This window comes from Acanthochromis polyacanthus, chromosome 5, assembly GCF_021347895.1.
Source record: "Acanthochromis polyacanthus isolate Apoly-LR-REF ecotype Palm Island chromosome 5, KAUST_Apoly_ChrSc, whole genome shotgun sequence".
NCBI classification, from domain to species: domain Eukaryota; kingdom Metazoa; phylum Chordata; class Actinopteri; family Pomacentridae; genus Acanthochromis; species Acanthochromis polyacanthus.
In genome coordinates this window covers 12,834,866-12,862,464 of record NC_067117.1, presented here as the reverse complement: position 1 = coordinate 12,862,464, position 27,599 = coordinate 12,834,866, and the positions used below count along the sequence as shown (strand labels likewise).

Genomic DNA, 27,599 nt, shown 5'->3' with positions numbered 1-27,599 from the left:
GAGTGAAAAGCTATCTTGTGCCTTCCATTTAGTAATATTTAAAGGTCAAAGCAAAAACGTTCTGGATGAAGCTGGCTTCAAATGCACTGTGTTGAAATGCATGTTAGAGGCATCAAGCGAAGAATACATCCACCGTGAAATATCCGCTTGTCAAAATAGCATCAACAACTAGTGCAGCTGTTTTCAGCAAGCACCGGGAATGTCAGGTCAGAAAAATTCAAAGAGGTTCTGTTTTTTCTTTCTCCCAGTAGGAAATACTTTCAGCTTTATAATGATTCAGCAAGACAGATTTTTTTTTGTCATGCGGTGGCTGCTGGACACTTATTTGTTGTAAAAGAAGTCTTCTGTGCTGATGTGAATCACCAGGGTTAAAAGAAACTCAGGGACAAAGACGGTTTGCCAACTAATCAAGTATTTCTGTCAAACATTATAACAATTACATATCATTTTTAAAAAAATGTTCGTTGACTTTCAGGAACCAAAGAGCCGATAGTTACTAATGAAAGGAAATCAGACACACAATTAATGTCATTATTTTTTGAATTAAACAAACTTGTGGCAGAGACTGTGACAAATAGAACCAAATCAAGGCTGACACAAAGTGCACTAAACGAACTATGACGGGGTTTCTGACATAGGTGGACAGCAGATGTATAGGTCACAGCTCTTCTTATGTTCATTGTCTGCAGACTTTTCATCATTTACAATCAGATAAGCTCGGCTAACCTTCAAAAAAATAACTGATTAGCAGTCGAGACATGGATGACTGAAATCTTGCTGTGGAGAGAATATGTTCCACATAATGCTGGTCAAAATGTAAAAATAGTAGCTGTGGTGCTGATTCTTTCATTTGTAACTTGCAGCACCTCATTTGATAACAGTTAAACATGCATAATTCTATCAAATATTTCACTCAAACTCACAACAAGTGAACCTTAGACAATAATCCCAAAGACAGCACACAAACAGTGCAGCAGCTATGTATTGTTTGATGATAACTGTAACTTAGATGAGTGGCAGGCTGAATCCACTGTATGTACTTGTGACAAAACCAGGTACACTATCTGTGCTGCCAAAATATTCAATGTGGCAAGTGGGAGTTGAGCGAAGTTCACTTTCAGCCGCAGTGTAGTCTCAGTATGTTAGAGAAAAACCATCTTCAGTCTGAAAACACGAAGTGGAGAGCTCCGCACTTGATTTGACAGCCTGTTTTCAGTCAGCTTCGTCAAGTATAACAAAAAATCCCAACCGCCAATTTGCAGCAGTTTGCTACTGAAGTCTATGCAAGTGAAAAGAAACAGTAAAAATGGGATCTAAATAAGCTCACACAGCATGCTCAAGCTTATAATTTTTTAATGTACAAAGCAGGACATCGTCACTGCACTGCCAGTCCCTCACAGCCAGACATTCATTTTCTTTATGTAAGAGTGTCATAAATAATAAGAACTGCTTTAGCATTATTTGTTTGAGTTATGACAATCATTTGGTATGTGTAGGATACATAGCACACAGTGCTTTCATTGCTGAAGGTAAATTAATTATGAGGACGTCCTGTTAGAACGCTACATCTTGGAGCATTAGGACATCCATTATTTTTATGGGTTTTATGAACTGCAGCTCTGTTTGGGTTCAAAAAGAACCAACGTCAACGGCAAATGTTGAACAGACAGAATCATTACCTGTCTGCGTTTTATGGCACAAGCAATTACATGGTGGAGAAGATGCACTTGTTCACTAATACAGTTGTTAAGACGGAAAACAATGAGACGACAATGTAGCAACAGCACACCGAGTGCATTGTTGTAAACAGGAAATATTTAGAGCTTGTATCAGAATGCTTTTCAGTTATGGCCATCAGGTCGGGATGACTGTGCACTTAGTCAAAGCTGTTATGATGAGAGAAGAAAACAGTTATCGTGGAGCTTTGTGAGGCACAAGCGTCGGGTGGCTCCCATCGCCTCATAGTCTCCTACAGAGGCTCAGATTTAGCTCTCTGACTGCGATGAATAAAATATAATATGGTCTGAAATAGAGCACAAAAAAGTCCTATATGGAACTTATTTTTGAATATGGTTATACAAAGGCATATTATATCCCTATTCATATTAATAGGCAAGCCCATAAAATGCTGCAACTCATTTTAATTAAGATCAAAGGCTCCTATCTACAGTTTCAACCCAGCCACTGTCTCATTGTTACCTAAACTCTTGCAAGTTCTTTGTAAAAGAATATGTTAAGAATCAGACTGAACGTGGGCCCACGATCCTAAGAAACCCATTTAAATTAGCGACATGATATACTCTCTGTCTCTCTCTGCCCATTTCTCACCCTGCCTCCCTCCGTCTCCCAGCACACTCAGTCTCTCAGCCATCACTTTATGAGATACCTTAGGGTGGATACCAGAGAGAAATCAAGATATAAAAGAATCATGAGGTTACAAGGGAGCTATGAGCCTTTAAACCTGCCCCACAGTGAATATACAGGATGGACAGCGAGTGCTTTTCCAAATAGAAACATACAGAGGACTGGACATTATTAAAAGTATATAGCACTATCTCGCAGAACACACCTAGAGCCCACAAAAACACCCTGAAACCACTTTCTGCAACAAAACAAATCCATCCCTGACAAAAGACGTATTCTCCGAGGAACCAGCTCTACTCTTTGTAGCATGAAGAAATCCATATATCTATTTTACAGTGCAGACAGACGGTAAGCAGGTGTGGCAAATCCAAGATGCAGCTGTGCCTCTCTGCATGTGCGTATTCAGGTCTGCAACTGTTGAACTGTGTAATTAAGGCAATATCAGATCTTGTTGGGAAGGGTAATCCCTCCTACACACCCACACAGAAACCTGCAGGCCACCGCATGTGATCACGCTAATGATTTGGGCTGGCTTTTGGAAAAAAAAAGGCTGATATTTTATCAGCGTGAGTAGAAGCCAACAATGGGGTTTACATATGTTAACTGCCAAAATCAGGGCAGTATTGTCGTGTAATGCTTAACATGGCACTGTCAATGCGTCTGAGCTGAGTGTCTGGATTTTCTTATGGAGAGATACAACAGCACTTCTCCGGGAGAAATGACCCTTTTCTGTGTAGCTGTGCAGCTGACGGTGGAGAAAAACATTTTATAATGACTGCATATTGATTTGAGACTGGGCTCTGATAAGTGAGACTTTCATAGCACATGCGTTTTGGTCTCCTGTGTTCACACTGACAACGTATGATGGTGACACTGGCATCCTGTACAACATAGTCACCAGGATCCAGACAGTCTGCTCATCAGGAGGAAGGTGATTTTCCCACAATGACTAGTATTCATGTCGAAGCATCAACCTGTAATGGACCCTTCAACGTGAGATCCAGTGCACTCTGCATCACTTACATTTCTAATTTATTTATCACCTGAGGCTATGGGGACATTCATTTTTCGGAGATCCATCCCCAAGTATTCATACTTCTCACAATGAGAGAAGAAATTGTCGCTCTTTCATTCATGATACTTAATGATGCCTCAGGACAGAAACCGTGAAACCGGGCGTAGAAATTCCTTCTGGAACGTCTGAGAGCTACATTCACATTATTATTGATTCTACATCGAAAGCGTTGCATATTAAATTTGACTTCGACCCAAACTGACGTTGATTAATAGGGTAGTGCTGTCAAAAGAGCAAAAATGGGTCTCAAAAAAGGGGTAGTGAAATGTGTTGACAAGGATATTGAAATAAATAATTAAGCACCCATTCAGGTCTATCTACACGCAGTCGGTTGATCTTATATCTACGCTGCACATTAATGTACGCCTGCACACCACGCCGCCGTGTAGCCTCCATGATTTCTCTCCACAGTTTTGGCGGAGAGGCGTCCTAGCTGTCGCGACTACCTGTTAATCCCCGGGCCGGGTCCAGTCCCGCTTCCTCCGGCTGGCGCTCCATTGCTCGGCTTGATGAGCTGTCCAGAGTCCGGTGGTGCTGAAATGGAAGCCGGAGCCCCCGCTGCAGGGACGGCGGGGCCGGGCTGTCCCGCCTGTCCCTCCCCCTCCATACTGGCCTCGTTCCCCATCGCCTCGGGATAGGTCTCGACGGAGAGAAACGCTGTTGTAGATGGTTCTACAGCTGCGGCGGAAACTCAGATGAAACTCAGCGCTGCTCCTCTTCCGCCATCATCACCTACAATTCAGCATCCTGCACGGAGCACGCGCGCTGACGGAGAGGGCGAGGGAGCGCGCTGACGCAATGGGTGGTGACTTGTGTGGCTCGTACGTGCGCGTTCGCGGCGCCCAGTCTCAAGCCTCACCACGCAAATACCCTCGAGCCCTCTACTGCGCATGCCTGAAGACGACTGAGACCTCCCTGATTCAATTCACGTCTTTCCCTTTATAGAGCGTTTGTTTTGTAACCTAAATGATGAAGACAATGAACAGTGCGGGCTGCGTGTTTGAAATGTGGCCATCCGATATCATATTTGACAGCATTTTGTATTTTCCTTCTTGTGAGGCAGACGGCATCAGAGGAGAAATAAAATCAAATTCAACTGACCCAAAAACCTTGCAATAAAAACTCAAGGATAATCTCATAACATCATGGCCGTATGATTATATTTACCTCCCTAGTTAATGTAAAATAAATATATTTATGTGAGCTTTTTTTATTCAGAAAAATGGCAACAGTTGGTGGACTAACCTCAAATGAAATAGAAAAAATAAAAGAAAATGAGTTTCAAAGACGTCTGAACGTATCTGACCTATACTGATTTCTATAAAGCTGAAATAATTACTCTGTCAATTGGCAGATAATTAATTTGCAACTATTCTGATAACTGACTGAGCTCATCTTTTAAGTCATATAAGCAAAAAGGCCAAAAATTGCCTGAAGCTTATTAGATATACATTTGCTGGTTATCTTGGTCTTCTCTGATCTTCAGGGTTCTGGATAAAATAAGCAATTTGAAAAATGTCATCTTGGGCTTTGGGAAACTCTGGCCTTATTTTTTTTTTTAACTAAATAATAATCAGTTAATTGAGAGAAGAGAAAATTAATGAAAACATTTTAAAATTAGTTTTTGCACAAAAGTTTGATGTATTTACATAATTGTACATCGCATTAATTTCAAAATAAAACACACTAGTAGCAATGATAATACCCTAGCATTAAGAAACAGAATGAAATGTATTTATTATACTTTACAACTCTAAATCTGTTCAGTGATGAAGTTAGTGGAGGATCTTGGTTTATGTGTCTTTACCAAATTACAGGCAAACAGTGGTGACATAACAGTACAGCTTGGATTCATTTAAGTCAAACATCTGCTTCACCGAAAATGTGCGGCTGAAGGGTATTTTTTTAGCTCCCACTCCTACATAGGCTACTGTGTGTACTTCACTGCTCTGCCTCTGAGCCAGTGTCATTATTAAAAGATCATCATACCAGAGCTCAAACATGCCCTGAGGTGCAAACTAACAGGATCAGATGTGCAACAAAGTGCAAAGTGCCAAGACACTTATGTAGCAGCTGATGGCTTTACTTATCACAAGTTCAGTATATCTGGTGATTTGATACGTTACAGAAGAATGTTCACCGAGTAGGATCATATGAAACTGAATTTAGGTTGTTTCATTCTGCAAAATGAACTGCAGATGCACTAAAATGTTCTAGCAAACAGAAAATACTTCTATAATATTAAATATCAATATGAATATGCATGTACATTACAGCCATGCTGTCACAACACAATCAGACTGCAGCAAATCCCTTTTCTTCATTATGACTGATTCTACCTACAGTGTGTCTGTAGGTCTGATGGTCCCACTCCTCTCTGAATGCTTGCTCTCCCTAGTGTACACCAGCTGTCACTACAACATTTAGCATTATCTAATAAACAAATCTAATCTGATAAACCTTTTAACACTTGTAACACATTTTTTCCAAGTGGAATCTTACACCAACACATTCACTTTAGCTATAATATGCAGCAATCCTGTAATCATGCCACTTTAAAGGACCCAAGATGCACAAAAGAATTGGATTACAGCTAGGTATTTTCACCGACTTTATTGAAGTATGAAACGGCAAGCACAAAGAACAACTGCATTCAGTGTACAGGCGAGCCAATTAACAGATACATATGTACAAAACACACAGTTGCACACATCCAACTTAATATTCACTCATTGCGAGATCCATTTCAGGTACAAAAATAACAGGAGTTTGTTTTTCATTCACAGGACCTCAAGAGACATACAAACACAGCTAGAGACCCTTAGTTGAAAAGACATTCCAATGAAAAGAAAAACCCTGATTAAAACTGTCCATATATAAGGTGATTAAAAGACAATTTTAAGGTTTTATATAGTGAATTATTTACACTGTATGCTGAAAGTGAAATGCAGTGGATGAATCACCACCTTTGTTGTCAGAACATTCAATACTTCATTGGCACCGTGAAAACATGAAAGAGGGATGTAGTTGAAGAGATATTGACTTATGGTTGCCAAAGTGTATATTTCATGACATGGAGAGAAGTTTTGAAGAAATCCTTAAATCCTCCAACAAGTAACTATTACACTGACCACAAAACTGTAGAGAAATCCTTTCAATAAAAAAAACATTCAGGTGCATCACTGTGAACATGCCTTTTTTCATATTTACAAAGTGGAGATAGCCATGGCACAAGAGGAAAATTTACACTGAGTCTAAAATGGTAGTACATATATACAAAAAATGATAAAAGGGCTGACCAAACACATGGTCGATTTCATGAAGCAGAAGAGGCTCTGGCTAAAAAAAACAAAACAAAAAAAACCAACCACACTAAACTGCCTCAAGGAGAGTTTCAGGAGTGCAGCAATTTCTTTTTCTGTCTGTGGTGATTGCTTGGTGCTCACAGGTTGCTTACAGAAGTTGTGATTGTTTGCGTTTACTGGCGTTTGGCTTTGTAAGGTCTGGAACGTTTCCTTCGATCAGGTTTCCTCTGTTTGTGCAGGCGGCCGATACTCACTCCCTGCCGCCGACGCACGGAAATGTTTTGCTCGACGAGGCTGGCCAACATGCCTGCAGAGGACACCCAGTCAGAATGAATGAAGAAAGTAAATTATGAAAACACCAAGCAAGTGGCGTTGACTGTTTTTTTAAGTTGGTGAACAGGAAGAATGGGGGTTTGTATGTATTTCTGACAGGGAGGAATGTACATACTATGTCCATATAAAAATGATTTCTCATTTTCCTTGATCATTGTCAAAATTCTTAGTGACTCTGTTGCTTACAGTAACAATGCCATACAAAATATCTAAAATTACAGTGTGATTTGAGTGGCAAGATAAGAGACAGGTACCACGAGTCTTCATGAATTTAAATGAAACCTCTAAATAGTCCCAGTCAGAGAGAGAAAAGGCAAGAAAAACTGTGAAGAAGTGAGTGATCAGGTTTACCTTCTTGGGCCAGCATGGATATAAAGGTGCAGATAAACTCATCATAATTGTGGGTCCTCCTCTGATCATCAATCTGAACAAATGAAAACATTTAGATATCCATTAAATTACGATAAATCTGAAGTCCCACCGGGGATTACTGGATTGCAGGTAATCACAACCTACTTTATATTTCTTCCTCTTTTCTACTTCCTCCTTCAGATACACCTCGTAATTGGCTATGTCGGCCTCCACACGCTTGAGCAGCGCAAGCAGCTCCTGCAAAATACAGAATGAACAGCTCTGTGTTTATTTTATATTTTAGTATACAGCTTCAGCTCCCTAATTGGCAAAAAAAGTGAGGGCACTATGAGACAAAAATGAACAGCGGTAGGCTGATATGCAAAACAATGTGCACACTACAGTACATTATAACAAGGAATGTGCTGGACTTACTTTCGGTGAGTACTTATCCCCGGGAGGCTTGTTGTCTGCAGCAGCGTCAACAGTACTGAGGTTTTCCTTGCTAGGTTTCACCTCTGTTTCATCCTTGTTCTCTTCTTTCTTCACCTCTACAGAGGGTCCTTCATCTCCCTCATTCACTCCTTCCTTTTCATCTGCTTGCTCTTTGTCTTTTGCCTTCTCAGGAGTGCCGGGCCGCTTTGTGCCATCAGCAGCCAAATCTGCTGTAGAGGTAACGAATGACAAACTATTCATCAAAATTAGCTACACGCACACAATCCATTATTAAAAACAGTCTCCTTTATACACATTACAGTCACCTCAAATTGTGTACTTCTACTGTCTAAAATGATTAATATGCTCAAATATCGAGCAACAGATTCAAAAGTTTACTTCAGTAGAGGCTTTTAAATCACCTTCATAAATAACATGGACGACAGTAATGGTCCTGCGTACTCACCAGATGGAGGGAGAGCATAGATGACTCCGTCCTCCTGTAGGTGCAGCAAGGCTACACTGACAGAGGGACCGAGTTCTCTCACAGCTCGGTTATGTCTGGAGTCTAGCCTCAGCATCTCATCCTCTCCGAACAGCACGCGAGACAGATGGGAAGCAACTGGACTCGACGGGCGTGTAGCAGCCTGGGACCGTGCCGGTGAGCGCAGCGGGGAGTTGAAGGCGCTGCCAATCTCAGAGGCTGTGTCGGTGCTTTCGTTGCTGGGCGTGGGGGAAGGCTGTGAAGCAGATGTGATACAAATGCCCCCGGTGCGACCCTCGGTGCGTACAGACAGAGGTGTATTCAGGGCATCTTTCCTTTGAGCTTCCTTCTTCAGTTTCTCAGCCAGAACACTGAGGGCGATCTGGCTCTCCATTCCGGTGGCAACCCGCCCTGCTCGTGAGCGCAGACTTGCCTTTCGTCTTACCCTGAAGAAAAGCAACATTTAGGAACTCTAATTAGAAAAAAAACTTTAGCTTCAGGTCCGATCACAACAGGAAATGGAAAACAAAATGATCCCCACACACACATTACCGTGCTTACCTGCTGGATGTGCCTGCAGATCCAGTCACTTCTTCCTCATCATCATCATAGTCATCCTCATCGTCTGAGTATGGAGGCTGGGGGGGACCTGGCATCCGAGAGCGACCAACACCAGCTGCAAGGTCTTCCTCCTCCTGTCAATTGGAGAATCTTTAATAAACCTCCACAGAAAAATGTTCCAAAGCCACAAAAATCTGTTTATGAGCCACCAAAGATACATTTGAGAAGCCGAAACCAACACCTGCGAAAAATATTAAAACTAAATTGCCTTTGAATCACCTCTACAGTTAGATTTTTTTTTGATTAGCAGCAGTTTTTTAAAGAAGCAGCACAGGTCTCTAGTGAGCTGAATGCACACAGCTTGAGAGTGCTCAGGAAAGGGAAAAGAGAAAACAACCTTTCAGTGATGAAGTCTGAGAGACTGAGAGAGAATACACAAAATGTTAGCAAAGTCAAATCTAAGACATATACAGAGGAATAGGGGCTCTGCCTCGTTCTGAAGAGTGGAACCATAATGACTGCATAATATTCTCAAGCTCTCAGCTGCATGAAACAGACTGATCAAATGTATTTCCATGGAAACAATGTATATATCATCCAAGAATGTGCATGTCAATGGAACAGACCGATTGGAATGAACAAAAAACACCTTGTAATGTTTTTCTTTTCCAGGTAGCTGTGCAGTGAAGTCTGATAGTTACTTTATATTTTCTGAAAGGCACAGAAAATACAGTCAAATATCTATCTGGGGGCGGCATGGCTCAGTGGGTAGAGTGGCTGTCTTGTAACTGGAAGGTTGCCGGTTCGATCCTCGGCCCGTCGAGCTCATGTCGAGGGTCGTGGTTAGCGCCTTGCATGGCAGCTTCCGCCATGTGTGTGTGAATGGGTGAATGTAACGTATCATGTAAAGCGCTTTGGATAAAAGCACCATATAAATACAACCATTTTTACCATTTATCTAAACAACCAAAGACTTCAGAGAACTGTTTCATCATCAGCTTGGACTCTGGAAATGTATTGTCAGCTTTTGCTGCAATTATACATCAAATGACTAATTGATTAATCAATGACCTGCAGATTCGTCAGCAACGCAAGCAATGTATGACACTCTTTACCTCTATTCTTACCTGCATTGGAGACTTAGCATAGTTGTGGTTGTCCAGGAAGGCAGGCAGGCGTTGAACTATGGGGCTGGGACTGGTGACCTGCTGAGGTCCTCCTCCAGTGGGGACTGGTGGCTTTCCCATGACCTTAGAGTTTCCTGAAGGGGTAGGGGTGCTTTTAGACTGAACTCCTGACTCATCTGCAGAAAATATTCATGCATCAGTTTAGTGTTTATGATGAGAACTTCACAATTTAAAGGACAAAAGTCAAAGACAGACAGTGGGAGTAGAGCAAATTAAAATACCGGAGGAAGCCTGATCAGCCCCTTGGGATGCAACTGGCTCCGCATCGGCTTCTTTCTTGATGGCAGTGGAACTATCATCAGGAGATGAAGAGTCCTGCTGCTTCTTGTCATGGACAAGTTCAGTCTGAGTGAGTCGGATCATCTGAAGACAGGACAACATACTTCAACAACCTCTTCAAAGAACATACACAGATATTCCACAAGATACTGACAAACATCAGTTCACATGACAAAGGAGACCGTGTTCACAAATTCCACTTGGCTATAAAACAATAAAGTTTGACAAACTCTTACAATTGTTGGGACGCATGGGATTGTAGTTGGCCTGCGGTGAAACAGTTCAGTTCCTCACCTTCTGTAGACCCTCAAGAACGGTCTGTCGATTCCTTTTTAGAATTTCCAGTTTGGACTCGTACTTCATCCTGCGGTCAGGCACCACTGCCATCAGGTTGAAGCGGATGTCATGGTACGGCTCACTGAAAAAAGAGCAGAGGAGCAGCATGAGAATGAAGCCCTAAAGGTGAGTATAGAAGCTGAACCACTACTTGAGCTAACCGGCTCACTCACCCGGCAGTGGCCAGTCCAATCCGCTCCATAATAACCCGCCGAGCTTTATCAGTCCACTCCTCCTCCTCACCCCAGGGCCCTAAAGTACAGTGCAATATCATACTTCATGTAAGCAGCAATTTCCTAAAGGCGAGTGATTCACGACAGCAGTGATTAACAGAACTGCACTAAATGCATTAATAAAACTGAAGAAGTTCAAATAACTGCCTTAAAAAAACAACAACACTGCATCGTTTAAGAGCTGCAGCAGTTAAATTCTTGGTCCACATGAACATTAGTGAGTATAAATCTAATTTCAGGCTATGCACTAGATAAATAATTGCTGATTAAAACTGTAACAAAACACATGGTATTCTGAATTCTCTGTGCCAGTATGAGTCTCACCATGGTCAATGGGGTAAGCCTTAAGTCCATCAAGCTCAAAGAGGCGGTCTTTGATGGGCACATAGCTAACAAAGTGGAAGGCTTCCATGGTCCGCACTGCACTGATGCCGTTCTGCTTCTCTGGCAGGTGCCTGGGCTCCGGTCTCCATAGAAACACGGAAAGAGAGCTTGAGAAACCGACGAATGCACAAAGCCTGACATCTCCCACAGCATGGCAGAGCAATCACAGAAGATTTATTTTTTTATTTTTTTTCTCCACACAGACGAGGACACACCTTAAAATTTGAAAAGGAATCACTGACTGCAGCCTACCTGGCATGGCTGTTATGAGCTCGAGCAAGCTCTGGGGCATTTCCTATTGCGTAACCTTTGCTCTGAAAAATACATAAAAAGTGAAAGTTAAGCGTGACAGTAAGAGAGAGGATGAGAGAGAGAGAGAGAGAGGAAGAGCAAATGAGTAATTCAAACTAAGAAGCTGATATAAATGTAAAAACATCCTGATTTGAAATCTAATCTCACAATTGACTATCAAATGCAAACTGTAAATAAAAAGGAGACTATCAACTTAGATTTAAAATAACCAACAATCACGGGTGAGTGCCAGTTAACAACTTACCTCTGGACTAAAGCCTTTTGTAAAGGCCTTCATACGACTAAGGGTGGTGCCAAGCTCGACTCCGCTGCAGTTTAGAAGGACACTCAGCAAAGCGTGGGTGGCGCATGAATTTGGTATCAGCTAGATATCAAAATGACAGCATAAAGACAAACTGGGTGATGCATTTCATTTTTCTTTTCACATTTTTGCAAGATATGAATACAAAGATGTGTATTTTTTAAGAGCTGGAATCCAATTTTTTTCATGTTTACTTCAACGTATTCTGTGGTACTAGTGGTTGAAACCAATTTTGCATTTTTTCAGATTTGAGAGACGTGAGGATAACTACACATGCTTTGATTACCAAAAAAATGCTCTGTGCTCTAGTATATAATAGTTTTTTGGCTTTTTCTTTTTACCTGGGTTGTCTCTTTTTAGGGTGGGAGTTTTTTTGGGGGGGCGGGGAAGGGCATTTTGTTTGCATTTTAGGGACAACTAAAGAAAGAAATGGAGGCCACAGCACACAGAAAAGGGTCCGGAGTCAAATCAAACCTGGGCAAGTGCAGTGAGGTGAGGGCACCCTATTAGATCAGTAGCAGTAATAGTATTTGTCAACAGAAAATACATCAAAATATATAGAAAACACCTTAGCTATAACCTTATTTTACCTATATTACATGAAGGATATGATGTGAAACACCAAACTCTGCCGGTAAGAGCTTAATAAGCACAATAATTAGCTGTAATAAAATGAATCTGTGCTCATACTTGTAAACTAATAAAGCAAATATTTACAAATAACTGAAAAATCATGGCGTATTTGTCAGAGTTTTTTTTTCCCATTTGAGCTATTGACAAATGACATAAAATCTACTTATTTAATGTTCTATTTATTTATTTTTCTTTGCAAAAGTATGTTTGCTATGAATAAAGTTTGCTCAGTAGCATCCTAATTATAATACACACAGCACTAAAATGTGCAAACTGGCAGCTCATGAAAAAAAAATCAGCAGTGGGTTTTATCACTTCAAAAATAAATTGACAGTCACACTATTGCATCAGTAACCACGGTGATTAGAAACATCTATGATAAGACAAACTCTTACCTGATGAGCAAAAAACATATCATTTACAATTTCCTCATCAATGACTGAGGTCTCATCCACCAAAGTGTTAACTTTCCTCCTGGACCGACGTTCCTCGATCCACTTGAACAGGAAGATGAAGCCATAGACCGGACTAGAAAACAAAAATCAGCATTTCTCACATGTTGCTGCTACAAGTTGAACACGGTGTAGATCACTGTTCATATTCAGACATGAGTTTTAATGCTAACAGCACCTTTTAAATTAGAGATAGGCCAATCAATGGCCTGACTGATTATCGGATCTGATATAAGTTGATTTTTTTTTCATCATTGGTATTATTGTTATGACTTTAAACCATCTCCAGTCAAATATATTTATTTTATAATGTGCTACTGCCTTTTTCAATTTTAAGGCTACTCCATGCTTCCCACGTCCACATGTCTAAAATGGTACATGTGATAAAAATCTTGTCATCCACCCAAATCCATGAGGGTCCACATATAACCCTCTGTTGACACTTTGTGCAGCCCTAAATTTGTGAAAGAGACAGTCAGCACAGCAAGTGCACCAACTGCAGATCTGACAGGACAACAAACACAAATGTTTGTCATGAGAAGAGGCTATATAAGTAGATTCACCATCTTCAACAACACTGTGTGTATCCACAGCCCATTTTCAAAGTCACCCTACACCCACTCCCCTACAGCAGTACCTGACAGGTTACATGTCATGGGTAGCAGCCTATTAACCTTCATGGATAAATCCTGAAAACCTCTTTTTAAATTAACCATTCCTAAAAACACAAATAAAGAAAAGCATTTTGTCAGAGCTGTGTCTTAAAGTGTGTGCTATTCTAAATTTTGACACCAAGATTTCCATTTTGACTGCAAACTGGTCATCAGTTTCCTTAATTGGTAATAATTGGTATCAATATCAGCCCTGAAAAGACCATATCAGTCTACTCATACTGTAAATCACATGCCAAAATTGTTCACTAAACAGATTTAGCTGAATAAACCTAGGTTACATACCTCTGACACTTGCTTTGAAGGTCATAGATTTCCTCGACTTGGACCCCTTTGACACCTACAGAACATACACACGAGTAACCACGTTAACAGGACTCTACTTTAGCACTGTGATAGTTTTGGGTGTCATGTGTCAACTACTCACCAAAATCTTCCACCAGCAGAGTGAACAGTCCTGCAATTGTAAAACAATAAATAAATTCAACAACGTACAAAAGCTAGAACACAAAACAAATAATACATCCCTATGTTGCTTTTCCAGGTGTCGTTATTCATCTAACTCCGTATTTATCCTGCTTCGCGAAATTGCACCACAACGTGCATATTAACATTTTACTTAGCCATGTATTGCATTTAAGTCTCATCCAGAGTTTATTAAATCAAGCAGCTTAGAAAGATAAATTCTCCTTCTGGCTTAATAGTGAAGCTAACGGTAGTTAGCTGTTGGGTCTTGTCGATATTTCTCACCTGGATCACTCTCGAGCTCCAGCCAGCCTTTGTTCATTTTTGCATTTGTGCGCAGCGGACTAATATTTAAGATGTCTTCCAGTCCATGTCCGAAGGCAAGGTGAGAATATTCAAAAATAACACCGTATCCATTCACGAAACAACTGTGGAGTGCTCAAGATAAACACAATAGACAGAACTGGCCGCCTACAAAATCCGTCATCAAGAAACGACGGGGGGTCGCATAAAACAGTCCGACCTGCAACTTCCTGTAGTCGGACCTGATAGCAAAAAGAAAAAAAAAAAGAAAAGCATCGAATGAATGGATCAAATCAATCATTCATTTAATCAATAGTCCCATTATTAATCGAATGGCCTATAATTAAACGAGTACATTTTGTTGATTGTGATGACATTTAATCATACAAAACAATACTTAGGTTTGTAACAGTGACATATAAACAACTACATTAAAAGGACAGAATTAGGTCAGTGTAATATTTTTCGAACTAGTGGCCATAAAATTACCACTTCTCTCCAAAAAAGCACCACATTACCTTCTAAAGCATCAAAATTAGCAAAAAATAAAATAATAATAATAATATTAATAATCTAGGTATATTAAACGCGAGCCAAACAAACTGAAATATTATAATTTTTATATTCATAAACAGTAATAGACATGTAATGTGTGACATAATGTCGTAATATTCCCGTTTTGTGTATATTTTTAGGACAGTGAATGACCAAGGGGAATACTAGTTGAGAAGCTGGAACCGAAGTTGGAGTAACCTCTACGGGGACGTTATTTATGGTCACACTGGAAAAAATTGGAAATTAGCAGCGTTTATCTGTTCATTTACACAGTCACAGTACTTATTGGTTGCATGAGAGTTACATGCACTAACAGCCGGACTTCTTGAGCAGTTCGGTGTCCGCCTGTTCACGGTAAGCTCCAGTAACACCTTGATGTCCGAGTTTAACTGACGCGTCTTAGTTAGCCTCGGCTGTAATTTAGGCTAGCATTAGCTACGTGAACGGTGCACGTACACAATATTCGATCGTTATCTCGCCTCAATAGGAGACAGAACAGTCAGTTTGGTGAACAGAGCTGCTTTTCTTTCAGCTCAACTTGCAACCAGGTGTTTTGCTTTTGGTCCCACCGGTGGACCGGTTACGTGTGTTCCAGCGTTTGAAATTGCGGTCATTGTTGTTATGTAGCATAGTGGTCCGCTCAGCCAGCCCGAGAAACAGCAACGTTTCTGTGCACGCAGTCGGGTAACCCGGTGATCAGCCACCAAACGGCATTTGTTCGGTGTCGTTATTGTAACTAACGAACAATAACAGCATCTTAACAGAATGACAGCAGATGAGGCTCTGTGCTACTTGCTAGCTGCCTCCATCCTCGGCCACTGTTGGAAAATCCTCCCACGTCATGTGTAACATTAACTCTCATTTTTAAATGATAGCTTTTGCTGTGATCGATGCTTATATTTTTCAATTATGGACCCAGATGTCTGATATCCAAAACATTCTAGATGATTACTTTGTCAGCCTAATAACTGTAGTCTAATTTGGGTAGATCACAAAAGGGACAAACTTTTAAGCATAGATATATTCACCTACCTTTTTTATATTCTAAGCTATTAGTCATCACGTCTGCAGCTTAGACTTCACCTAGTTATTTAGTTTGAAGTGCTTACTTCTCTGTGCATTCAGTTCAAATTAACAAGCACTCGGAGGCAGAAGGTGTATGCATTTCATCCCTCTCTTTGAGGACCAGCCAACCTTACAGAGTAGAGATGCTAACCTCAACTTCCACCCACACATGAGCAGCATCACCAAGATAGGCTACAATTATCTGAGGACCTCTTAATGATTTACATGTTTTCTGTCTCTTACACTTGCACATGCCACAGGAGATAATCATTACTGTGATACAATTTCCTCAATTTGGACAATTTTCAGTTTCACTCTGGTGTATGTTTGATTCTTGATTTTAGTCGTAATCTCACACCCCGTGCTCTTAGAGGATGCAGGCAGGACTAGAGCATTTATAACAGAAGTAACTGTAGTTTAGAAGGACAGCATTTGACATTTAAAGCTGTGGGGAAGTGAAATTCTGTTCTAATTTCCATCCCCACAAACGTTAGAAACTCGGGAAGCTTTGCCGTGTTTGAAACCAGGCACAAAGTTTGACTGAAGTCTGCACAAAAGTGTTGTTTTCATTTATTGCAATTACTAATGCTATTTACTAAATTGCTTGATGAGTTGTTTCATGAAGTGTTCTTGTTGTCCTTTGATTGTTTTTTTTTTTTTTTTTGTCAACTTGCTCAGGGACAGTAGATGTAAATGAGCTAGTAGCCAACTCTGGAGCTTTTAATCATTAAATGAGATAAAAATCAAATGAACCATATTTCTGCTATTGCAGAAGTGGCAGGATGGCATTAGGGACAAGATTACACAAGGAAGCACAAATCAGTGGTGACACTGACTTTTCTAATGCAATTTTACTGTCTTTTGTATGTATGTATATATATATATATATATATATATAACACATTTAGTGGTTTCAGAAAATGCAATTGTTTGCCCACTGGACACATTGGACTCAAAGACCTTGCCTTGGGTTACAAACAGTCCCACATGGTACATCTTCACTGTTTAAGCTCCAACATTACAAGAGATTTATTTACATCACAAATCTGTCGTTACGTTCAAATTACAAGAGTTCATTCAAAATCTGGTGATCAAATTCTTAAAGTTATTTTTTTTTCTCCCATGATTGTATGTATGCATGTGTTCATTTGTATAGTAAATTTATCATTGGCTTTTTCATAATCGATTAACAGTTATCAAGTAACACACCAACAATTTCCTAGTTTCAGTTTCTGTCAGCTTTGTATTGTAATGTGAAGATGTGATGCGTTTTCTGACTTTAGGGCTCCTGATGAAGGTGTGTAGGTAATACTTTGAGAGCCCCCTAAGACGCCATGTCTGAAGAGGCAATTTCAGAGAGTGACCTGGAGGCTAGCCTTAACAGTGAAGAGGAATACTTGGAAAATGAAGAAGAAGAAGACAATGAAGACACAGAGGAAGATGAGGATGAAAATGACGGAGATGATGAAGATGATGATGTCGGTGAGTGACAAATCGACTTTTTATTAGTGCTTCTTAATATTTAAATCCATTCCAATGTCCAAAGCTCAGCAGCTTCATACTCAGAGATCTGTGGTGCATGTTAACTTGTTTTTGAAGACATAAGTTAAAATAGAATCTACTCTCCCTCAAGACCGACCTGAGAGTGCCCAGAGTCGAACAGACATGGCTCAGGATGGCAGGGACTCCACCTCAGCTACCTCCGGAGAGCCTTCCTCTGAGCCTCCATCTCAGCCTGCGTCCCGCCCGTCCTCCAGGACCCCCTCCAGACCCGCCTCTCGTTCTCAACCTCCAACCAGCCCAGAGAACTCAAGCCAGAGCAAGCCACCTTCCAGCAAAGCAAAGAAACAAAAAGCCTCTAAATTAACAAAATCCTCCAAGTCTTCAAAAGGCTCCAAACCTTCCAAGCCATCTAAGCCTGCACACATGAGGAAGAATATCAGGTACACTTATCTGTTGTCCATGATTTCTAGGTTTATTGTGTAATATATGTTTCAGTTTGTGTGTAACCATATTTTTTTTGTTTCCATTTGCAGAAAATTACTGAAAGATGATCAGCTGGAGGCTGGAACCAAGGCTGCTCAGCAGGAGGAAATGGAGAGGCGGAAACGTCTGGAGCAGCAGAGGAAGGACTTTCCTACACAAGCTCCGGCTGTTCCAGACTCTCAGCTAGGTGACTGTGTTCTACAGTCAGCAAGATTCCTGTCTGACAGCATTTATGGTATTTCGACTTCAATTCTAAATTTCCCTTCCCATCTTTCCAACAGTGGACCCTGCTTCAATTTTAGGAGAAGTCTCTCACTTGGTCCCTGGTCTCCTGCGCAAACAGGATGTGATCTGTCTGGACAGCAGTGGTGAAGAAGATGAAAAAGTGGAGCCTAAGTTGCCTGCACTTGGTATTAGAGATGGTAAGCTGGACCGCCGGACTGAGCAACTGTAACACTCTTATTGGATCGTTTCTTCTCGGATCATCATTTCTTACATCAGTTTCAGCTTGGCCATCTCTGAATTACCAGATTTTTTATCGCATAAAAAATGATGAAAACATTTGTGAAACTGTAGCTTTATTTATCAAATACATACCTGCCCGTTGACTTACTTTCAGCATGTTTTTCTGCACAATGAAAGTTGAGGTTATGGCTGAATAAAAATATCTCGGAAAATATTAAAGATAAAAACCTGAAATTTTCAGTGTCATTTCTCATCATTCCATCCAGTAGAATCTGCAATATTGGACAAGTAGAGCAAATCATCACTAATATAGTTGAGTTGAATTATTAAAAAAGTATTGAAAGTGTCATGAAAGTTCCATTTTAAGCACTCACTAAACATACTATGGATAATGCAGAAATCAGCTACTGACATTTTCTACACTATACATATTTGTGTCACAGTAGTACTGATCAAGCTTTTATCTTTCCTGAGATCCTGTCATTCAAATGTGGCCTCATAATGTTTGAAAAAAAAAATGTGTTGAAAGTGGGTAGATAGGCAGTTTTTAAAAATGAATTATCTCAAAAAGTGCAAAAAAATAAATCAAAGATACAATTTTAAATATTTGTAGTTTATCACACAGGATTCACCAGAAGGCCGCTGATCATTTGAGTTGGATGAAATAGCCCTGTTTCCAAGTGATTTCAAACAATATGAGAGTTAAGCTAACCCAGTTTTCACTTCACCAATGATGTTGCAGATGTAATTGAGCTCAGTTCTGGGGACGAAGACGCCCTGCAGATAAGCAGCGAGTCAGCTGATGAGGATGCTGATGGTGCGCCCGGCTCAGAGGAGAGCAGCGGAGCTCACATCAACGACGCTCTGAACCTGCCCGATGCTCAGGGTCGAGTGCTGGTTAATATCAATCACCCTGCAGAGGAGAAAGACATTTTCCTCGCCCCGCAGCTGGCCAGAGCTGTGAAACCTCACCAGGTGTGGCTCATTCAAATCTCAAACTCATGAACACTGAGCAGCAGAAACTCTCACAGCAGCTTGTTTTATCACAAACGTGTGTCTCTTTGTCTCTAAGGTCGGGGGAATCCGGTTTCTCTATGATAACCTCATCGAGTCTCTGGAGCGATATAAGACCAGCAGTGGGTTTGGCTGCATTCTTGCTCACAGCATGGGGTTGGGCAAGACACTACAGGTTATTTCCTTCATTGACATCCTGCTGAGGAATACCGAGGCGCACACTGTGCTGGCCATTGTCCCTGTGAGTAATCCAAGAGTGTACTGTGTAAGCAGTCATGTAGTCTGGTGGAACACACATTCTTGTTCCTTGAGGTTACGTTCTTATTTTCATTTAATTAACCTCCCAAACTTTTGTTTCCTTCACACAAGGTGAACACACTACAGAACTGGCTGACAGAGTTTAACCTCTGGCTCCCACCTCAAGAGGCCCTTTCCCCTGACACCGACCCCACACTCGTCACTGGCCGCACATTCAGAGTTCACATTCTCAACGACGAGCACAAGTATGCAACACTTTGTTTTGTGTGCAGAGTTAAGCATTCGTGGTGAAATATTTGAGGTGTTATTCATGCTGGCTGTGTGACCTGCAGAACGACACCGGCCAGAGCCAAGGTTGTGGAGGAGTGGTCCAGAGACGGAGGCGTGTTGCTGATGGGCTATGAGATGTACCGCCTGCTGTCCATGAAGAAGAGCTTCGTGATGGGAAAGAAGAGGAAATCAAAGAAGCCTGCTGGGCCAATCATCATTGACCTGGATGAAGAAGATAGACAGCAGGAACTCATGAAAGGTAACCACAAGCCTTAGCTGCCCCGTGAAAACTATCATAAGGAAGTCATATGCATAGAAGCATGTTTGTAGAGAGTATGGTTTTGTTTTTGTTTTTTTTAATTCTTTTATTTTTTTCCTCAGGTATTGAAAAGGCCATAGCACGGCCTGGCCCAGATGTGGTCATCTGTGACGAGGGTCATCGCATTAAGAACTACCACGCCAGCACATCCCAGGCCCTAAAGAACATCCGCTCCCGGCGCAGGGTGGTTCTCACCGGTTATCCACTGCAGAACAACCTTATTGAATACTGGTGCATGGTGGACTTTGTTAGGCCCGACTTTCTAGGCACACGGCAGGAGTTCAGCAACATGTTTGAGCGTCCCATTCTGAACGGTCAGTGTGTGGACAGCACACCACAAGATGTTCGCTTGATGCGCTACCGCAGTCATGTGCTGCACAGCCTGCTGGAGGGTTTTGTCCAGAGGTAAGCTTTGAGAAGTCAGACATTGTGACTAATCTAAAAAGCACACTATCGTGGAGCCTCACCATGCTCTCTGAAATGATTTTCTGGTTTACAGACGAGGTCATGATGTGCTGCGAGATCAGCTTCCATCCAAGGAGGAGCATGTGATCTTGGTACGGCTCTCTCCAGTTCAGAGGGCACTGTATACCGAGTTCATGAAGCGCTTTAGAGAAGCAGGGAACAACGGCTGGCTCGGTCTCAACCCACTCAAAGCTTTTTGTGTGTGCTGCAAGGTGAGACTGCTGCTGAAACCTCTGGTGCTGGTTCTGCTTATTTACACTGACTGACCTGACTTGTCTGCTTTTCCCTTTTCTCTAATCCTGTCAGACATGTCGGCTAAAATCCTGTGTTTCATTTACAAGTTACTTAGCCCTGTTGCTTGTTGATCCCTCCAGATCTGGAATCACCCTGACGTCCTCTATGAAGCCCTGCAGAAGGAGAATCAGGCCAACGAACAGGACCTAGACTTGGATGACATGACTTCGGCTAGCAACCCTCGCTGCCCTGCACCCAGTGCTGGCCTCAAAGCCAAAGTAGCAGACTCAAGCAACAGCAAAGTCAATAGCACCCCCCTGCCGCCACTTAACTCCTCTCAGGATAGAGCCAATCAAGTCATCACATATGAATGGGTACGATATGAACACAGTCACTTTAAAGTCGCTTTCTCTGCCGCTTTTTTTGAGTAGTACAAAGAATCCATTTGTTTAGATTATTGTCAGATTATTAAAGTGCTAAAATGTTCACTCTGCCAACATGTCATCTTTGTTGGAGTTGCATCACTTTGTTGATTACCAGCCTTTTCTTCCATTTTGTGTCTTAGGCAAAGGATATAATGTCAAACTACCAGACAGGAGTTCTGGAGAACTCTGCCAAGATGGTTCTGCTTTTCCATTTGATTGATGAGAGTGTGATGAGAAGAGATAAGATTTTGGTCTTTAGGTAAGTCCTCTGACCCTCATACATGGCATTAAACACAAATCCCTTAAGCAGTTTAGAGAAGAGACTCACTGCAGTTTAGCCAGTTAATTAGATTTTTATTTTTTTTTAGCTTTCAGTGCATTTTACAAACACATTTTAGTTGGACTTCAACTTTGAAAGTTTTCTGCATGCTTTTACGATTATCCAAAATTGTCACCCTCAGTAATACAAAATTAATCACAGTTTTTAGACGTGTACATGCATTTGGACCGTGGCTGCTATAAAGCTTTTGAGGGACTAGTGCTAATGCTAAACTTTGAGATACCAGTCTGCTGAACACTGCAATCACTTGAAGGCTATTTTTCTTTCATAGTAACTTTTATTTAATCCCCAAGCACACTTCCTGTTCTTACCCACTGTAATCTGTTTCTGCTGTGTTTCCACCAGCCAAAGCTTGTCCACCCTGACGGTCATTGAGGATTTCTTATCAAAGAGACCCATGCCGCAAGGCGTCGCCTCCACTGACAGCCAGAACCAAAACTGGGTTCGCAACCTCAATTACTACAGTGAGTCATCCAATCTGCTCTCTCCTTTCAAACCAGCAATTGTGCAGAAAGTGTAGTTTTCACCACTGAAACCTCAAAGTTGGGATTGTTCTGTGGATTCAGTATCTCTGACCACAGTCACTTCTCTGTGATCATTTTCTATCAGCAAATTTACCCTTTGCTGTGGAAACAGCTGTGTTTCTGAGCAGTTTTTATCCAGATGTAACATATATTTACTGGGATAATGATGAAGTGTTGTACTGTTTTGCAGCGATGACAGAATATCCTTAAAGAATTCATTAAAAAATGCCCAAGAATTTAAAAATTCTTCTTTGCTGCAGATTAGAGTGTGTTCAGGTGCTTCAGTGTAAAGTGATGATGTGTCTGTCTGCAGGACTGGATGGGAGTACATCAGCCTCAGAGAGGGAACGGCTTATCAATCAGTTTAATGACCCAGAGAACAGCTCAACATGGGTCTTCCTGCTTTCTACCAGGTGCAGATCTCTTATTTATGTCAGTTTTTTTTTTTAGTTTCTCACACTTCTCTCACACTCTGGCAGAGAGTTTATCGTTGATTTTCTGTTTCTTTCTCAGAGCGGGCTGTTTGGGGGTAAATCTGATCGGGGCCAATCGCGTTGTTGTGTTTGACGCATCCTGGAACCCCTGTCATGATGCCCAAGCAGTGTGTAGGGTGTACCGGTATGGTCAGAGGAAACCCTGTTACATTTACCGCCTCATCTGTGACTTTACGCTGGGAGAAGAAGATCTATGAGCAGACAGGTCTCCAAGCAGGGCATGTCAGGTAAGAGATTTCAAAGACGGGAACAAAAGCCATTAGTATTTACCAAATGAATCCTTTTGAAACTTTCACTTAAATGCTGCTCCTGGATGCAGTGTTATCAGCCATTATCAGCTAGTTACTGCCATCTATTGATCTATCCAGTGTAAAACAAAAGTCTTGTGTCTGTGTGTTTGCAGATCGTGTGTGATGATCTCAACCCCACGTTGCTCAACTTCACTCGTAGGGAAGTGGGTCGCTGCCTTGCCACTGGTGGAGGAGGAACCCGAAGCAGAGAAATCTCTCTGGAGTCTCGGGGGAAATTTGAGGAAGTGATATTCCAAGCTTGTCAGCTTTACCCAACTTCATCTCCAAGGTACAGCTGCATGAAAGGTGTTGCTGAAATACCCCGAATCTCCTATTCAAGACATCTAGTAGACTCATGCTATTAAAACCTCAAGGGAGCATGTAGTTGGTTGTGGAATGGTGTGCTGCCATACCATGAAAATGGAACCTCCAATATGTAGAATTTTAGATCTAGCTCACGAGTAAAAAGAGGAAGAACAAGTGATCCTTTGAAACCTTTTAGTGGCTGTTTGATGTTCATGTGGAAACAAAACACTATGATAATACTTGAGTATAAACGGGAGGGTATCTGCTTGATGGATAGAGCCCACTGTGACCGTGTTAATGCTCGGATGCGTTCTAATATGTCCTTACTTTCTGTATAGGTGAGACAAGTTAGTAGTCTTGGATTGCAGAATAGAAAACACACAAACAATCTGAAATGCTCTCCACACTGGACAACATAGAAAAAAGAACGAGAAAAGATCAACCTTGAGTAAAAATTCTCATTTTTATCTCCTATTTTCAACCCCGTCTGCAAGATTTTACTGGGAATATCACAGCAGACACTAATAAAGGAATATTTACGGATATGTGCACATAGACTGGAAATTTTTACAATATTTTTATTTAATTTTCCCCACCTTTAAAGGTCTTCAGTTCATTGGTAGTGAATAAGTAATTAATGATAGAAAATTGGATTTTTATTCACAATTTTATCAATATTATGAATCCCCTATTAGTGGTGAACTTGATCAGCCTTCCTCTTTCATGACTGATCTGTAATATCACTTTCTTTTCCTCCATGTCTCATAGCAACCTTTCCAACACGAGTCGCTGTGGTGGGACGGATGGAGTCAAAACTGACTCAAGAAGCAAGAGAATGAGAGCCGCAAAGAAGAGCTACCGAAGGATGAGAAACGAGCTTCTGTTCCCTATTCTCGCCCATCGTACGCCACTTATTACCCAGCCAGTGATCATGCGCTCGCAAACATACCAGCATTTAACCAACGCGCCTGGTGGGTTTCAGACTGTTCTTTACCTCACATTCCTGTCACTTTATTGTTTGTGTAGTTTTGATATTCTGTGCTGGAATCCATTAAAATGTCCACATATATTCATTATTCATCACATACATACAGGGTAAAACTCACTCAGCGTTCCAAAATGAACAATTCCCTTAAAAGTCTAGAAATGAGTAGTAGTCTTGCTTACTGGCAGAAACATTTTTTTTAGAAAATAAAACCAAACCAACATCAAATTAATTTGTTTGCTTGAATTTGTAGCAGTGTCAGTGTTTCTCTTATTTTCTAATGGATTTCCAGCACAGTAGTCACCGCTGCTAGAGTATGTGTGTGATCATCTCGTAAACTCACCTCATATTTCCAGGCGCCCGATGACACGGCCGGATGACAAGCCCGTGGCAAGCGTCAGGCCCATCCAGTCGACCCCAATCCCCATGATGCCTCGCCAGGTTGGCATGGGCATGGCTGGTTCCAGCTCTGCGGGCAGCCTCCCTGTCAACTTCCTGCAGAAAGCCGGAGTTTATGTGCAGAGGATAGTCACCACAACGGGTATTTTTAAATGCATGAATGACTAAAATGTTACACTTTCGTTTACGTTTCATCTCTCAGCAAAGTGTTGTGAATTTTATCCTGTGAAATGTATTGGTCACACATTTATATTTGCTGCCATTTGTGGGGATCTACAGATATTGTAATCCCAGGAGCCAACAGCACGACAGATGTTCAAGCTCGAATCAGCGCAGGAGAGAGCATCCACGTTATCAGAGGATCCAAAGGTACCTGCAGCACTTTCAGGACTCTCCTCATACAAAACATCTCAATGAACCACTTCAATCACTTAATGTTTTCTCCAACACAGGTACCTACATCCAGGACGAAGGATGGAAGAATTTTCGCTATTCGATCTGGAAGATCAGCAGACCAGTAATAGGAGTTCTGCTGCTCCGAGAGTAGATTTGTTTTCCTTATTCTTCCATGCTACGACATAATTTTCTATTTCAAACCATTCACACACTCACAGAACTTTGAGGGTATGGTTGTTGTGCTGTTAAGTTCCTTCACTCCTACACATCGGAGCATTCATTTCTGTAAAACCTGTAAAATAGTTGTTACAGTCACTGTCTTCTGTGACACCAGAGGACTTTTCTAAATCAGTAAACTAAAGCAAAGATGACGTTATCTCAGATCTGCTTTCAGAGTTTTAAACTTATAACAAAAAAAACTGCTTATGTGTGCGATTGGGACGAGGCTAATGAAAGATGCTGTCAAGTTGGGGAACAGTAGGATATAGAGACTTAGGGGCTTAACTCTATTAACTTAAAAGCTGGATATTTTAGACTCCTCAGCAAAGATTTCAGCCTTACTCGTAAAGTATTTTTTAAGTTAAAAGTACTTAAGCAACTACTGTTCATCATTTCTGCAATGCATTATGTTATTTCTTTGTATCCTGAGGCAAAAAAAAAAACATGTACATTTTTCTCTTTTCAGCAGACACCCAGGGTTCCCTGATCCATCCAGTCAGTAACGGCTGCTCGTCCCCCTTGGATCAACAGCAGCGCTCCCCTAACGGCGAGCAGCGTCCCTCCTCTCCCTTAAGCTCTGAGATTCTCAGAGAGCTCAGTCGCTACACTTCCTCCACAGGTGATGCCACTGCTGGCATGGGGAACGAGTTGCCGTCACCGTCGGACGTTTCATCTGGGCCAGTGGGAGACGGAGGCAGTTCACAGAACTATCAGGCTGGTGATCTCAGCAGGCAGCTCGGCGAAGATCTCCTGAACTCAGCGTTAGAGATGCGAGGGAGTAAACGCAAGAGTACTGAAAGCCAGGGCAACACTCAGACGGGAGGCAAACGTCCTTCTGCTGCCAGTCATTTCCCTGGGCTGTCCATGGGCTCCAGTGGACTCAGCTTTCCTCCTGTGGGTCTGAACTCTTCCTCCCTTCTGGGGAGCCTCAGTCACATGAGTCACCCACTGCTGATGCCTGGAAGTGGTGGATCATCATTCCTTCAAACACCAGGACAAACACTGGCTGACCTGCAGAGCATGTTCCCCTCTGCAGGAGCAGACCTACTGAGACAACCTGCCACAGGAAACGGACACCTTCCCACCCCCTCCTCATCCTCTCTGTCCACTGTTTTCTCCTCTGCTTCCACCACCATTCCTATGGCATCTACGCCCTCAGCAGCAACCTCTTCCTCCTTAACGTCAGGTTCTCTGCCTCCGTACTTGATGAACCCCAACATGGCCGGCTTGCTCTCATCAAGTTTCCCTCTCAACTACAGCCAGTCATTGCTGTCTGAGCCGAGGATGTTCCCCACCCCTCTCCTGCCAGGGTCAGGGGGATTCTCCGCTCCTAACTCCAGCTCTACTACATCCAGCTTCCTGTCCCATTTCAACAATCCAACATCCAGCCTGTTAGGGGCAGCTCTGACCCAACCTGACAGACATCCAAGTACCGAGAACGGTGGTGACAGTTCTGATGACGACGTTATCGAAGTGACAGGACAGTAGAGTTTCAAAAAGTCCCAGAGAGGCTCTGTTACAGTCAATCCACCATCTAAAGCACATTGGGAATGGGAAATAAATTTATTTCAAAGTCCGTCTGTTACAGTCAATCACCATCTAAAGCACATTGGAATGGGAATAATCAAATGTTTACACGTAAAAACTAATTCTGTTAGATTATCCACCCTAAAGTCTAAAATTGCTGCATTTGTGCATGCTTTGTTACATTCTGAATGTTCTCTCTGAAGGCAAATGAGTGCAAGAGAATAAAAGTGAAACTTTGCAATGAATTAGATGACTAGACATTGAAGTACATGAAAATTAATATGGGTATTTCTCAGGAAATGAAATTTGTTGATCCTCATCACCTACTAAACAGTAAAATTGGCAACTTCATGATGAGATTACAGATGTCGTAATCATTTTTCACATTTCAGCTTATGAGCAGGTAAACGCTTTCTGCTGTTGATTCAGTCATCACTGAAATAAATCAGAATTCCCATTCGTAATGTGCTCATTGAACTTCATGGACAGACACAAACACACATGGACTCTCATCTGCAAATGAGAGAATCAACTCGTACCTTAAAGACTAAACAAAATCAAGAGTAACAAAATCCTAATGCTGAATATCATAGACTTGT

General features: G+C 41.6%; 3 protein-coding genes across 6 annotated transcripts in view; 1 reads left to right on the top strand and 2 right to left on the bottom strand.

The window, feature by feature from the left end:
• bsnb (bassoon (presynaptic cytomatrix protein) b) overlaps positions 1-4,223 on the bottom strand; it is a 67,077-nt gene extending 62,854 nt beyond the window's left edge. For 2 of the 3 annotated variants that reach the window (XM_022200181.2, XM_022200182.2), the window contains exon 1: positions 3,886-4,223. In XM_022200181.2, the coding sequence (XP_022055873.1) occupies positions 3,886-4,064 (179 nt within the window). In that variant the 5' untranslated portion in view covers positions 4,065-4,223. The remainder of the gene's footprint in view (positions 1-3,885) is intronic. The other variant, XM_022200183.2, reaches the window with a different exon arrangement.
• A 1,814-nt stretch (positions 4,224-6,037) lies between these two features.
• On the bottom strand, positions 6,038-14,654 carry bap1 (BRCA1 associated protein-1 (ubiquitin carboxy-terminal hydrolase)). 2 transcript variants are annotated; one of them, XM_022200185.2, is made up of 17 exons: positions 14,447-14,654; positions 14,124-14,153; positions 13,982-14,036; positions 12,969-13,101; positions 11,884-12,003; positions 11,580-11,641; positions 11,268-11,410; positions 10,884-10,962; positions 10,669-10,792; positions 10,317-10,458; positions 10,036-10,211; positions 8,909-9,042; positions 8,330-8,793; positions 7,864-8,090; positions 7,594-7,686; positions 7,429-7,501; positions 6,038-7,051 (listed from the first exon to the last, which is right to left on the bottom strand). In XM_022200185.2, exons 1-17 carry the CDS (start codon positions 14,481-14,483, stop codon positions 6,918-6,920), a joined length of 2,226 nt encoding a protein of 741 aa, XP_022055877.1. In that variant the 5' UTR covers positions 14,484-14,654; the 3' UTR covers positions 6,038-6,917. The 2 variants fall into 2 exon arrangements, with proteins under 2 accessions (XP_022055877.1, XP_022055876.1); XM_022200184.2 differs by having other exon boundaries at positions 7,864-8,093; positions 14,447-14,653.
• A 547-nt stretch (positions 14,655-15,201) lies between these two features.
• Positions 15,202-27,028, top strand: rad54l2 (RAD54 like 2). The gene is given in 24 exon segments (XM_051948593.1): positions 15,202-15,373; positions 17,368-17,566; positions 17,718-18,027; positions 18,121-18,257; positions 18,352-18,492; positions 19,278-19,510; positions 19,608-19,790; positions 19,919-20,052; positions 20,140-20,336; positions 20,459-20,801; positions 20,896-21,073; positions 21,236-21,469; positions 21,661-21,779; positions 22,206-22,324; positions 22,698-22,797; positions 22,898-23,057; positions 23,060-23,110; positions 23,285-23,476; positions 24,243-24,445; positions 24,816-25,000; positions 25,138-25,227; positions 25,311-25,321; positions 25,323-25,401; positions 25,940-27,028. Coding segments are annotated over 23 exon segments (4,569 nt in total). The 5' UTR covers positions 15,202-15,373; positions 17,368-17,418; the 3' UTR covers positions 26,962-27,028.
• The last annotated feature ends 571 nt before the right edge of the window (positions 27,029-27,599 follow it).

What these genes read in the sequence shown, in the direction of transcription:
- bap1 (XM_022200184.2), bottom strand. Translation starts at nt 14,483, where the DNA reads ATGAACAAAGGCTGGCTGGAGCTCGAGAGTGATCCAG. An exon ending in TCTGCAGGCACATCCAGCAG is followed by an intron (nt 8,794 to 8,908) that starts GTAAGCACGGTA and finishes GCTTTTCTTCAG; the next exon opens with GGTAAGACGAAAGGCAAGTC. An exon ending in ATCCATGCTGGCCCAAGAAG is followed by an intron (nt 7,052 to 7,428) that starts GTAAACCTGATC and finishes TGTCCTCTGCAG; the next exon opens with GCATGTTGGCCAGCCTCGTC.